Consider the following 14,568-nt stretch of genomic DNA (forward strand, 5'->3'; position numbering starts at 1 on the left):
GGCGCGCGGGGAGGAGGCGACGGCGGCGGCGGCGCGACTGGCGTCGGGGCTGAGCGCCGCGGCGCGTCCGGCTCTGGCCGTGACCCCCGGCTCCGCAACGCGGGAGCGCGAACGGGAGGCTTCACCGTGCGGGGGAAAGTCCGTGATTTGAAACCCCGTTCTAATTATTTATTGCAAACCGTGGGGTTTTTTTTCCTTTCCATTTTTACTCCTTAATGAGGAGTTGCATCTTCAGGGCATTTCAAGCTATAATATCCAAGTCCTCAGTCTACTTAATTATTTTTATAAATAATCTTATTATTCACACACATTCTCGTATTACTGGTGTTCAGATAATGTCCGTATTGGGCATGAAAACTTGTGACTTCATAGTGTTTATATCTATGACATGTCAGTTATTTTCATTTAATAAGGTAATGAATCATGATGTCAAAGACTGACAATATGAGGTTGGTGTTAGGAACTAGAAGCATGGCGTATAGTTTAATGAATAGTAAATATACCCTAAATGAAGAGGACATTTATTTTTCTCCCTTTAAAATACATTTATACTTCATTTCATTCAAAAATGGAAAGATAATACCATCCTCCAAATACGGTGACTCAGCAGTGCAAAAATCAAAGCACACTTAGAATATATTATTCTGCCTTTTAACTAATAGGTGTATATTATTAATGACTAACAGCAAGAAAGAATAGTACATTAATATTTCAGATAATATGCTCAGTGAGTGTTAATGCAGAGAATTCTTTTTATCTTAATTGTAATAGGGACCCTGATGATTTAACTTTAGAAATGCTGTGCCTTCTTTTATTATCTCTAGGTAGCTAGCTCTGTTAGTGTTTTGTGTTGTACCTATTGCCTTACTGTCTAAGTGTTTCTTACTCCTAARCCCTACAATGAAAAACGAATATAAGCATTGTGCAATGTGAAGTGTTTTTGAGATGCTGCTGTTAGAGCTGGTGTGTATTCTTTACATTTCACTATTCAAAACTGTTGACTCTCAGAATGCAAAATCCACCGGCTCTTCCTTAGTCAAGAGTCTGCACACAGCACCTGGGGCGCGCTGGGGCTCATGTCCTGGTGGATTGCTGAGATACCAGCAGGCGTGGTTCAGCGGTGATACCGTCCAGCTTCACTGGTCCATGTCATTTGAAGGATATGTAGTGGTGTTCTGACCACTGAACTCTTACAAGTGTCATGGATGCTGCAAGAATCTGATACTCCAGCTGCTGGAAGCTGTCTTTTACTTTAAGCAGGAGAGTACACAAAAGGATTGGGCTTTAAGTAGACCTAGATGAGAATCGAAGTTGTACTCATGCAGTTGCTTATGGGAGACTCCAAATACCACATTTATTGTTTGTAATAGGTCTGCATATAGGTGCAGATAATAATATTTCAGAGACCCTTGACTTAGCTGTAATAGGTGAAAACACACCATCACCTTCTCAACTTTAGTGTATGTTTAGTGATGGTATTATAACTATCTTCTATTGATTGAGTTCTCTGGTATCACCGAAGTTAGAGGTAAAACGTTTCAAGTAAGTTGTAATGTGTATTTCTAAAGAAGAGAGATTTAAATGTTAAACCATTGGAGATATTGAAATACTCTGTGATACAGAATACAATTGGTTTATTTTCATTTTGGGTCTTGGATGCTATTCCTGGGAATTTATAACAGTCACTAAGGTCCATCTTTGGGTCTTCATCATGTTAAGGTTTCATCAGACTGCATAAGTATACAAATGTCTTCATAAACATGAAAGAAGAAACAAAAGAAACATACTCCAAACAGCAGAGATTTCCAGACTTGTGTTGCCTGTTCCCCTTAGTTTCTCTAAAACTGTGATTTTGACAGGTTGACATTCAGTAAAATTTTAGTTTAAGGAAAAATACTAGCAAACACTTTCTCAAGTTACTAGTTTGGAAAAGGAAATCTTTAAAGTAACTGGACAATTATGTAAGYGTGCAAATAGGTAAAAATTGTTAAACAGAGAAGGACTTTAAAACTTCATTGCTTGTTTTGTGAGCAGTTGTGACCTTGATAATTTAGAACTTCAAGAAAGGTTTATGAAACATTATTCACAGAAGATTCACACCACCTGTAGAAAGAGATTAATTGTTCCACTTAAGCAGTATAATACATATTAGTGACAGATATAAGCAGCACAGTGGCATAGTCGTCTGCTTACTGCATATTGAAGAAAATAGGAGAATCACACTCAGTATTAGAACTTACCAATAACTTTTTTGCTTTTTAATAATTTTTTTTTGTAGCATGCTACTTAAAAAAAAAAAAAGAGCACATGCACATACATATGTATACACATATGCACACTACAACTTAGGAGTACGCTGGGATTTGACCTATTTGTATTTCTTAAACAAAATGAGTTTATATCAGGAAGCTTAAAGTATGGTCATTCTGCTCTGAAATACAACTGTAAAAATGGCAGTGTTTTCTTTTCTAAACTTGTTCTTTATGTTCTAAATAACATGTGCTCGCTTTTCTGACCAGTACCAGTTTCTGCTGTTGTCAGGGTTCGAGGACTAGTGTAACTATGGGAAGCAATTCTGGATCCTAATCTGGTCTGTGCAGCATGAACAGAGTAATTTATAAAGTTTGTTTTACAGATGCAAATCCTGCAGTATTAGTGATGTTTGGTCTAAGAGGTATGTGGTTTGACTTTTGTGTTGCGTTGTCAGGACTCTGTAAAAAAGAGAAAACAGATTTTTACCTGCAGGGAGAGCAGATTTTTTTCTGGGAATTCCTGAGAGAAGGTGAATACTTGAACCCCCTCATTCATTTTTGTAAAATTATTTTTCGAAGTACAGCAGCTAAATGATCATTTTTAAAAAGGTGATGAGTAACATTCCCAACTTCTGAACCCCGCCATACCCTTTTTAACTGGGGATTTTAGCATGGGAGGGGGGTATATCGGCTCTGATCTGGCTTTTAATCAGGTGCTTAACCCTAAGCAAGTTAGTAATTCTGTTGACTTTGATGTCCCTTTTTCAGGTTTACACTGGAACTTTCTGGCTTYGGTGATTTTCACCTAAAATAGGCCTTGGTTTTGCTGTAAAAGCTTCTTGAGGCATAATCAGTTTTGACATCAGTAGAAAAAAATCCAGTTGTTTTCATCACAGAGTGGATTGGGCCCATTACAGTGATCCTGAACTTATTACAGTAACTCTGGCTTAAATGATTTTGGCTATCCCTGAGAGATACAGATAACTATTTCACGTTTTCTGTAATTCTCAGGAAAAAAATGCATTTAAGTAAAAAAGAATGTTCATCCTCCAGTTATTTTTTTGACTCTCAGGACTTTACTACAGCATTTAGTTGATCAAAACGTCTCTGTGCTTTATTAACTAATCTCATATATGTGATATAATGCACATTGTACTTCCACAATTTTAAGAAAGAATTTGACTTTTAAAGATGAACAAGGTAGTAAGAATTATTACTGCTTCCATGTCGACTTGCAACAATGAAAAGGGTTAAAAACATACCACTAGTACGAAACTCTTAGTTTGTAGATTGCGTTTGATTTGTGCTAGTAGATAATACAGCTATAGACAGAAAAAGTAGAATTACAGAAAAAAATAAATGTACAGGGCTTATTATCAATGTTTTACAGAAAGATTGTTACCTTTTCATAATACATTGTGCCGATCTTACAGTTTCACTTGCTTGTAACTACAGTTAGGTGTGTTTCAGAGAGCCATAGTAAGATACGCAGGGTGGGAAGAGGCAGTCCGTTACGGCCTGGAGTTGTTTATCAGTTGCAGAGCACTTGCAACTCCTACTGAAATCATTAGGGATTGGGGCTGGTAAGCTCCTTTCAGCATTTGAAGGCACAGCAGCAAGTAGACGGCTCTACAGCTAAATCAGGCAACTGAAGGCAGAGGAGAGTGAGGAAAGTAAAGCTGGGAGAGAAGGAAAATGCAGAAAGAGAAAGGAAATAAGATACCCCAGGGGAGAGACAAGGCATAAATAATGGAAGCAAGGAAGTACAAATGAAGGAAAAGAGGAGAGAAAGAAGTACAGTTTTGAAGGGAGGCGAGAGAAAGAATGAAAGAATACCAAAGAGGAGAATAGACAAACAAAGAAAAACAGGCAGATAAAAAGAAGAGAGTGAATGAAACAAAAGAAAAAACTAATTCTTGGCAAAAACAGCTTCTCTGTCAGTGACAGCTAAGTATTTCAGTTTCTGGAAAAGCTATTTCAGATGTGGGGGAGGAAAAATGGATGGGGATCAACCAACTGACCTGAGGTGGGAAAAGTCGTAGGCAGGAAATACAGAATTAAAGAGTGAAAGAGCGAGGAGGAAAATAAAAAGACAGAGCAGCAAGAAGGCGAAGTCTGACCATGCTGTCTATTTACGGGATTCAGCCCAGTCCTGCACTGCAGCTGGGTCTGTGCGTTCTTGTACTTTTGTTCCCTGGACTAACAGACCTTAGAGGGAGACTAGACATGCGAATGCTGGTCCTGCTGAAGCTAACTTGGGGGCGGAGGGACTGCTTTACTTTCAGTGGGGACAGGGCTTCCTGCGGACTGTTGTGCTGCTTAATTTGTTGTCGTTTGCAGTAATGTTAAGCAGTGACAGGTGATGTGACCGGCTTTCACATGGTAGGAGGGTGGTAACTTGATGAAGAGTGCAAATGTAAAGTCACGAACAGTGCGAGACCCCAGCACTTATGTGGAAGTCTGTTTTATTTTATTACTGAGTAGATTAAAAATTTGAAGAAACTGGTTACATGTCTTGGCAATTAAATAATTTCCTTCCCAATATGCTGTATTTGTCCACAAATTTGGCAAACTACAGTTCAGTTTGACTTATTTTTCTTCTAAGGTTTTCACAGGATCTCTGGGGAGGAGGACTGGTGGCTGCAAAAACATTTTGCTTGTTTTTCACTGAATTACATTGTCATGTGTTGTAGCAGCTAGCCACCTGACTGTTCCTTTGTGATCCCAAATCCAGTGTTTGGATTTGTAAGTAGTATTTATACCCGTGGTTTACTGCAAGTGAGAAATATTTCAGATCCAAAACTAACGTCTGGATAAAAGTCATACCTTGATGAATTGTTAACATTTGGATGAAGTGAATGTGAGCCTCCGGTTTGTTTCAGTGGGCTTGGGAGCAGGTCTTGTGCACCTGAATTAATATCGGTGAATTGTACCCATGCCAGGACTCTCTCAGCTGAGCTGCAGGATGGAGACTGACACATTAGAGGGAAGTGAACCACAGAACTGTAGTCAGTTTAATCCTAGTTAGTCTCACCTACTTGCCTTACTTGCCTTATGTGCATTCATTTGCCTGTAGAGACAGGCTGGTGCTGAAGTGTCAGTGCTTAAATATTGGGGAGGGAGGGAGAAAGAGAACTCAGATAACTGTCAGAGGGGGCACTCTTGTCTTAAGATGACTGCTGGGGGTCAAGACTGTCCTTCAGAGTCTACTTAAAGACACAACTGTCCTGAATGGTGAAATACTTGAGAAAGGTGTGGCATTGGTGATAGCCAGTTTCCCAGCCCAGTTATAGTACCCATTACGAGAAACATAATTTATAAGGAGTGTTTTAATGGTCTCTTTTATGGGCAACTGTCTTTCTAACAGCTGCAGATAGACAAAGAAGAAGGTGCCAGGTTATTATGTGCAGGTATTCTCCTTCTCCTGCCAGCTGGGGTCCCTCTCAGAGGTACCTAGCTGGGGTGGTTCTCCTTTGTTAACCCTCAGCCCCTCCGAATTTATGTCTCTAGGCAGCACATAGTCCCCATTTCTCCAGCTTCTACCCCATCTCCTGCCCTCCCTTGCTGCAGAATTCATTTTCTCAAATCCCCCTGCTTCAAAGCCTTTTGAACACCCAAATTACTTGCTTTTCCTTACCAGTCTCTCCTTCATGGGCCCCTTGTTGCTTCCGTACCACTCTGCCCACTCTGCCCCAGTCCACCAGATCAAGTCTYCCCCAGATGTGTCCTACCTGAGCTTCCCCTCCTCCTACCCTGTCCCTTCTCCTAATTGCCCTCCTCCAGGCTCTCCACTTCACTGCTGGTCTCTGCTCCCAGCCTCTCTGCTCAATGAGAAGCAGCTTCTTCACCCTCTGACTGCCGCAGCAAGCCAAGCTGGTCCTTCTCCTCCTCCTTGTCCTACAGGAGTGGGGCCTGCTTTTGCTTCTGGCAAGGGTGGGGGTAGGGGGTTCAGAAATGGAGGCACAGGCTGCATTTATCCAAATTCACCTGCCAGAACCCCAAAGGCAGAGTAGTAGAAGATGGAAAACATACACCTGGTACTTGTGTAGAAGGCTGCAGTGCAGGGTGGTATTTGCACCCTTGTCCCTTTCTATGCACAGATATACACACATGTGCAGATGTAATCTGCATTTCTAAGCTCTTTTTCTAAGAGCGTAATTCCTAACTATATTCCAACACCTCTTGTTCTAGAGGAAAAATGAAATCAATTTAGAAAAAGACAATCTAGTTAAACCACTCAAACTCAGGGCAAAATGCCTGAGAGAATGTGAATGTCCTCAAATGCCATACTTCAGCAAAGGTGCCTCTTTCCACCTTCTGCAACAGTCTGTGCAGCTCATTTACAAATCCTGCGAGTCCCAAAAGGCATGGAGCTGTCTCCCATAAGCTCTTGTGCTATGCTTGCCCACTTTGGCAACGCAATCCCAGATTATCGTGTCAGGGAGCTCTTGGCTCACGGATAGTGTAGAGCCTCCTAAATAAAGAAGCTCCCTATGGAACAAAGTGATTTATACTGAGGGAGCACCTTTTACAAATGCTGCATCGCACACAGCTGTCTGCGTGTCCTATCTGTGGCTTTTCCGTTCTCTCTTTCTGTGATGTTCATCCCCCTCCCATGGAGAGCAGAGGTGTAGAGGAGAGGGTCCTGCAGACCCCTGCTGTGTTTGGACTTTTGAGGACCTGCTGCGGCCTTGAGTCACTGTAGTTCTTCCTCAGAGAGGAGGAAATCAGAGGTTCTGAGTGTGTAATTACTGACCGCTAAAAGGAACAGAGCTGCCTCAGTGCAATTACTGTACTCAAGAGAGAGTACAGTGAGCCTTCTGGGGAGGTGTGTGGGGGGGGACCAAGGAGAACAAAGAACATAAAATTAACAGAAAATAATTTTCTGGGAAAAAAAAGCATTGGTTCTGTTAAACTCACGTTATGGAAAAATTCCTCATGGTCTGTAAAAAAAATACCATTTTATCTATTTAGACAACTCTTAGGAAAAGCAGCCAAGATTCTGTGTTTTTTTACAAATCAAAGCAGTTTCATACCTAGGAAAGGCTATCATTATCCTTTTGCAAAGTATATCCTGAATAAAAGTTTTGGGTTGGACTCAACGGCTCTGTAAACATCTCTTTCTACAGCTGATTTTGTTGAAACAGATCCTGCCTGGTATTATAGGGTTTAGCAAATTACCAGCTAAAGAACTTACAGAATATGGGAACCTGAAATCCATTATTAAATACCTCCTGGCATCAATTTTCATATTTGTTGGCTTCCTGAAATTTTCTTTAAAGACTGTCATGCCTAGTACTGTTACTAGTCAACACTTTTTGCTGTATTCTTGGAAAGCAGACAATGAACTTTGAGCAAATACTCTCAGCTGCCAAGTTCAACGGAAACAGGCTGTTTGCAGTGAAGCTGGAAGAAAATAGAAGTTGATGCCACAGTTGGTTCTTCCTGTCTTCCCCTCGCTGCTGCCTCCTTTCAGAAAAAAAGCCAGTGCAAAAAGTAACAAGTCATAGTTTATATGAGGCAGCAGCAAATTCTGTTTCTTCTCTTCAGCTCCCTGATGAAAAGGAGACTCAGCTGGGGAGGACACAGCCTCTGATGCAGAGACCTCCTATAGTCATATTCATCCAAAATATAATCAAGCAAGAAAGGAGCTTTCTGACTTTTCAGTCTACAATGACAATAAAAAGAGTTGGTTGAAATTTTCTATGAGAAAAATGCAGATTTGACCACATTCTATAAACATTTCCATGTCCACTTATGTCAAAAGAAGAAAAAAAGGAGGAGGTGGGAAAGGAAAAAAAAAATTAAATATTTTCTTCAGTTTTATTTTAAAAATTATTCAGGACCAAGGGGATTTCTTCAAGATTTTACAGAATTGCCAACAATATGGAAAACAAGTTCTTCTAATAAGATGCATGACACGGGAGGTTTTGTGACTCATTTACCAAAATAAGCTCTACTAGTAAAATTCCTTTCATTCAAATCCCTTACAATGCTTCATGCATTCACTGAGTTGTTAGTAAGGTTATCTTTAGCGCTCAGATCTCAATGAATTTAGAAAGACTTGTGCTCAGATGATCTGTTTTGCGGATATCATCATTACAGGAAGTACAGAAAGCAATGAGGTCTGCGACAGCAGTGCAGGAACTATGATTCCTAACAAACTTCTGGAAAAAGAAGTTGCTTGCGGCGTAGTTGTGACGTAAGAAGAGCGGTACCTTTGAGAAAGGAGAGATTYGGGAAGATAAGCTCGGCTGACTCTTCATGATGTCACGCGGACAAAGAAAGCATCTATTAAAGCCTGTCTCCAGCTATAGGGAACAGCGGTTTCATGTACAGATACAGCGACCTTGGCAAGCTTCCATATAGGAAAGCTACTGAGAGTCTTTCTGAAGAAGTGGTACCAATCTCCTGTCAGCATGAGGAATAAGCTGGTAATGCAGCGAGACAATGATGAAAAGGACATTACTGCGTGTTCCTCCCAAAGAAACACTGATGATAGATATCACTCTTCTGGGATAGTTGGCCACTCTTCTACTATCTGTTAGTTCAGAGGATCTTATCCTGAACTGAAGGGATACTCACTTTAAATATCTTCCAGCTAAAAAAATACCCTAACTCTTCAGGATTTACTTAGGGACGATTCTAAATTAGTAACAGCAGTGGGACTGGATTCACAAACAAAAATCAGGTATACACAGTACCAAACACACTACCAGTCATTTTAATACAGGGAATGGAAAATTGCTTGGCCGCTATAGAAATAAAGGCATTTAAAGGAAACTTTAAAAGCTTAACCAGTAACCTTGCAACATGTAAAGTGCGGCCTATTGGACAAAATACATCAGATTGATTCACTTACCCTTAAACTTTTGCTTTTTAGATAGAGACAAAGGGGAGAAATTGCTTCTGAAGCAACCAGTTACTTTCCTTTTTTCTAATGCATGTGTTTGTTAAATAAATAAAATGCACAAAAGTGCATTTTAAAGTGCAATAAGTAAAATGCACTTTGGACACAAGTGAAAAATGCTTGAGTAGATGCCCACAGCACATCATTCCCACAACTTAGTATTTAGGCTCCCAACCTTTAGTCTATCAGAAAATCAGCAGGGCTTTCCTCTGGTTACGCAACACAGGAAATGACTAGGAAAACAGCTGTGTCTTGGACATCACTGAACCTGTTTAGTGAATGCTACTGTGAGCTCTGCTGCAATGAAAACATTTATTCTGGGAGTTCTGTTAAGCATGCTTATAAAGAGAATGAAAAGATGAAAATGAGAAGCTTCATGTTACTAAAGTGAATGGTAAGACTGCTTTTCAGGTACATTATTAATATTAGTAGAAAGTTTATTCACATTCTGTCTGGTATGTCTTCAGTGATAGCACCCTTAGAAGAGTTAGAAAAAGAAATGCATTCATAAAGAAGCACTTCTATATTCATTGTATTTTTGAACTATTTTGAACCTAAGAACCAAGTCATTTCTTGGTCAGAATTTGCAAGAGACGTAGATAATCCGTAGCATGCTTTAGGTTTTGACAGAATTTATATATTCAGTTTTGACAAAATTTAGATATTCTTTCAGGAAAGAATTTTGCCCTTAAGAAGAAGAATATTCCTGGTGGGTCAGAGTTCCAGCAGCACTCTGTATCTGTAGGACTTGATCTGATTGCTATGCAAGTTTAGGTCCTTCCCCTGGCTGTTTTATGGGATTGTGAGGAGATTCTGGATGTCTATTCACCTATAAATAGCAATGTTCATTAATTCACTTAAGTGATAATAAAGCCTCACAAATTTTTTATGTCCAAAATGAAATTTACATTGTATCTTATGGCTTTTGCCAAATTCACAGTTAAACCCTGGATTATGATATTTTCTATTAAACATGTGTTGCTGATTATGGCTATCTCTGAAGTCACCTGTGGAAGCTAAAATCCATTGAAATAAGCAGTTTTCCTATGACACCTTTATTGCACTGGATTGCCTATCCAGGACTTGTGAAGGTGATTCCCAAAGATCTCATAACATGCTGTGTGATGGGAAAACAGTTTCTTCAATCATGGGCAAATGGATGTCTGCATCGTCAGCTCAGATCTGCAGGTAACAACCAGCTTCTCCATTCTGTTTCTGTTGGACACTGGTTTGCACAACATTCCTTCAGATGCACTTTTGGTGAAAAAGGATTGCTAAGGACTGTCCTGGTTTTTGAAGATTAAATTATTTCTTCAGGGTTAACCAACAAAAAACGGCAGTCAAGACAGTGTATTTATTTCTTTGCTTATTATGTTGAGGTTGAATTCTAAAGTAATGCTTTGTTTCTGCTGCTAATTAATACAACTCACCTTTTCTATGATTTTTGCTACTTATTGTTTTGACAGTATCACAATATATTGGCCAGTATATACTCCAGTTTCTCAAATCCTTTGACTTTGTGGGTTTTATCCGTATACATAAAATTCACCACACGTTCATGTACTTTTGCTGCATCTGGGCTTGGCTTTGGCTTTTGGCTGTTGTGTTTGAGCCTGAATTCGGTGAGACAAACATCTTAAGTTCAGTTTGGCTCTGCTGCRTATATGGACAGAGCTCAAGCAGGAGTGAGTTTCATGGTCTGAAAAGCCCCTGGCTCGCTCCATACTCAAGCCAAGGTGACAGCCTAAGTTAAAACGGAATGAATGATCTAGATATTTGGGTTTATTATAGCCCTGAGTTAAGAGGAAAATGTAGTTAAAGAGTCTTCCTTCATTTTTTTTTTCACTGATTGCCATAACCACCTTTGTGTCAAAGATAAGTTTTTTCTTTCTGATATCTAACACTACACAATGTGTTAAGAGCTACAGGATTGCCATTTTCTTGTTTTATTCTGTTCTCTTCTCTATGCATTCACTAACTCAGAGAAGGGAGCTTTACTGCATCATTTAAAAAAACTGAAGGAGTCTGGAGCAAATCTGTTGTTTGTGGGGCTTGTTTTCTTGCCTTGCCTGGTAGAATGAACTTCTACTAACTGCCCAGATGAGGAAAACCCAGCAGTGCAAGATTGATGGCTACGTTAATAAAGAAAAATAATCCACAGGAAGAAAATTTCACATTAATGTGGTTTCCCGTAACCTGAGGTTATCAGGGTTGCAGAAGAGTTTTGGGTAGAGGTGGACCTCGGGAGTCTTAAGTTCTGTTACTGTCCTTTCTTTGTAGAATAATGTGAAAATTGTGCTCAGCATTTTGCCCAGTGTTCAGTTAATGCACAGTTTGTTTGGACTTTGAAATAAGTGACCTGATTCTTAGAGCTGATGCACATTTACTGCTACTGTTGAAGTTGGTAGAATTTAAGTATGTTGATGGGTATTCAACATCTCTGAAAAGAAAGCCACTTGCATGAGTTTTCAAATACCTGGGTTTGTGTGCCTAAATCAAACCATGAAAGTTTGAAAATGTTGACCTTAAAATATACTTTGGCTTACAGTCTTGTAATTAGACAAAATACATTTCACACCACATGAGGAGCCCAGGGACTTAATTAAGGTGAATTAAGTGTTTTAAAACCTTTTTTAGAAACTGGGAAGTGTGTGCAGACTAATATATGTATATCAAAGGGAACTAGAGTTTTGGAGTCTAAGTACAAGAAAATGCTTTCAGGACAAGTCATTCATAAGTTTGTCTCAGCTTTTGGCTGTGACATCAGCCTGCCTGTTCATGGTTAACATTATGTTAGCCTTCCCTGACTGGCACCTGCTACTCTTAATTGAATACAGGATGATCATAATAGTCTTGCTAGGGATACTGTGAACCACGATGTAACTGAATAGTACATATTACACAGTGAAATAAGGACTATGGAAAGAGAGTGTTTCAGCTATAAGGTAAAGTGTTTCAGATGGTAATCCTGAGTTATCTAAATAGCAAATATGCAATAATGCCAAAAGGGGAGAAACTTTATCTTGCTAAGATATTACACATTTTTTTAGATCCTGCTTTTATCATAGTGTTTCATTGAATCACATTTTTATTAATATTTGAAAAGGGCTTCTGCATATAAACAGCAATCATTTCCATGTCTTTCATATTTTAGTACGTATATGCAAGTTAATGTTTTTAGCAGCACTGCTCAGTGCAATGTGAAACACAGATATAGTGTATTCTAATAGAGTTGAGAATTTTTTTCAAAACCTAAAATGTAGGGAGTCACTCCAAAACTTAAAAAGCAGAATTGTCTCCAAAAAAACCACATTGGTTTAAAACATGCATATCTTTAATCACTGCGTTATCTTTACTTAATTCACCAGAAGAGCTCTCAATATAAATTAGTTAAGTTCTATGTATCTTTGAGTAAAACAACCCACAGCTTGTTAGTTATTTGACAGTTCCCTGTGCTTTTGATAGAGACTATGCTGGCTATTACATTCATATTAGATTTTTMTTAAGGGCTTCTGTTCATATTACTTCCCATTTTAAGCATTTAAAAAATATATATATATTTTTAAACATTCCTGTATAGCCGTGTCACTCCTTTTGAAGATATAGTAGATTCTCAGATTGTTTAGCTGAAAAAGTATTGTTAAAGATAGTTGCAACTGCCGAAGTCTGGAAACTCGGAGTTACATCTGACATTTCATTCTTCACCTTAACTATTGAGCCTTGGCCATTCATTGGTTTTTCACAGTGCTTTGGAGTTAGAAGGGAGTTTCACAGATGAAAGATGAAAATCAAAATAAACTCCTTTATCAACTAAACCTTGCAAGGGCATTCTGRATTTTACAATACACAGGGAGTTGATTGTGATATAACATACAACACAAGAGGGTTGGAATAAACAATTTATTCTCTATTGTTAGGGATGGCCATGCATAACTGACTTATGGCTCTGGTTTGCTCTGCCACTTGTTACATGTGCAGTCATCCCTAACTTGTACCAAAAATAGTTTGTCATACTCCTGTGTTGCATAGTTTTTATCAAATGTTCTCTCATTAAAAACTTTACTGGGGAGACTGAACGTTTCAGGACACTGGCAACGTTTATGAAAGCTTTCCCCAGAGCTTGGTCTCACTGCGTTGAGTCAGTGCTGACATGACAGTGATCATGAGACAGTTCCCGATATCGCATACAGATATAGTCTGCTGGGCAGGTAACAGTCAGCATCTGACAGTAAGTAGGAGGTTGTGTGTCGAGGTCAAAGGCTGGATTGGCAGAAAGCCCTAATGATTGCAGGGGCTCCTGCCAAGCCAGGAGCGAAGCCCGGCGGTGAGGCAGCGTGGCAGCGTAGTGCAGTGCTGCTGCCCATGCTGTTCAGCTCCTGCCCCTAAAGCGAGGGTTTCCATTTCCTGTGCTCGCAGTTCAGGACCTTCCCTGAGCCCTAAATTCATCTGAAAACAAACAAGGCCAGCTGCCAGAGAATTCCCCAGCCATCCTTGTGATAGATGTTGTCTTATTTTGCAGTATCTGCAACCTGTAGTTGTCTTCTGCGTAGCCATTTGAAAGGTTTTATTCCTAAGTGCCGTGTGTCAGCTGTGTGCTCCCTTCCTGAATTAAGTGCATTTTGGGTAGTGTATATATAAAGACAACTGAAAAATAGTGCAACTTATTTCACTTTGTGCAATCTTCTGAAGAAGGGAGTGCAGTCCTGGTACAAGGGTGAATTAGTGCATCACCAGTACGCTTGCAAGGTAATCATTGGTGGCAATGGTTGGTGTGCCTCGGGGATGATGCTCCCTCTGCTGGAGTGCATTACTGAGGTTGGAGCACCTGGCAGAGATTTTACCCTGCCACATGCAACTCTGGTGATGGGGTTTGATTAATGGCGTTCTGTGCCTTTCTTTGCCACACACATATGCTAATGACATACAGAGTGCTACAGTGCTGCTATTTTTAGTGGGGAAATATTGCTTTTTGGCAAGAGTGCTTTCTGTCAAATGCATGGTCCCCCTGCACATTCACATCAATGCATTTTTTCCAGGCTACATCACCATCATACTTAGCAGAAACATTTTGGCTGTAGACCTTTGTTTCAGTGTTACCACTCTCCAGCTTAGTACAGCTGATGAAAGTTCAATTATATGTGAAGTGACTATTAAAGCATCAGGACTCATCTGGGGGTCTGGGGCGTCCCCTCCTCTTTTTGCTTACAATTGTGCTAAATCCCTTAATGTTGCAAAGGAATCATCCATTCATCAGGTAGAGTGTTGGAGGCCAGGGTGCAGATAACCGCTTTTATTGCATATGAGACATTGCAGTCCTGTTCTTAGGAACTGCCAGGCAGATTGGGAATCATGGTCACGGTTAATAGCAACGAATTGCCAGCTCTTGATGGGTGGGTAGTCACTCCT

General features: G+C 39.9%; 1 protein-coding gene across 1 annotated transcript in view; it reads left to right on the forward strand.

Annotated features, from left to right (window-relative positions):
• Nucleotides 1-14,568, forward strand: part of KLHL14 (kelch like family member 14) — a 60,049-nt gene that overhangs the window by 1,242 nt on the left and 44,239 nt on the right. Inside the window, exons 2-3 of the mRNA XM_026072830.1 lie at nucleotides 6,444-6,552; nucleotides 8,358-8,454. Of these exons, the coding sequence (XP_025928615.1) occupies nucleotides 6,444-6,552; nucleotides 8,358-8,454 (206 nt within the window). The remainder of the gene's footprint in view (nucleotides 1-6,443; nucleotides 6,553-8,357; nucleotides 8,455-14,568) is intronic.

Source organism: Apteryx rowi, unplaced genomic scaffold (genome assembly GCF_003343035.1).
Source record: "Apteryx rowi isolate R43461 unplaced genomic scaffold, aptRow1 scaffold_352, whole genome shotgun sequence".
NCBI classification, from domain to species: domain Eukaryota; kingdom Metazoa; phylum Chordata; class Aves; order Apterygiformes; family Apterygidae; genus Apteryx; species Apteryx rowi.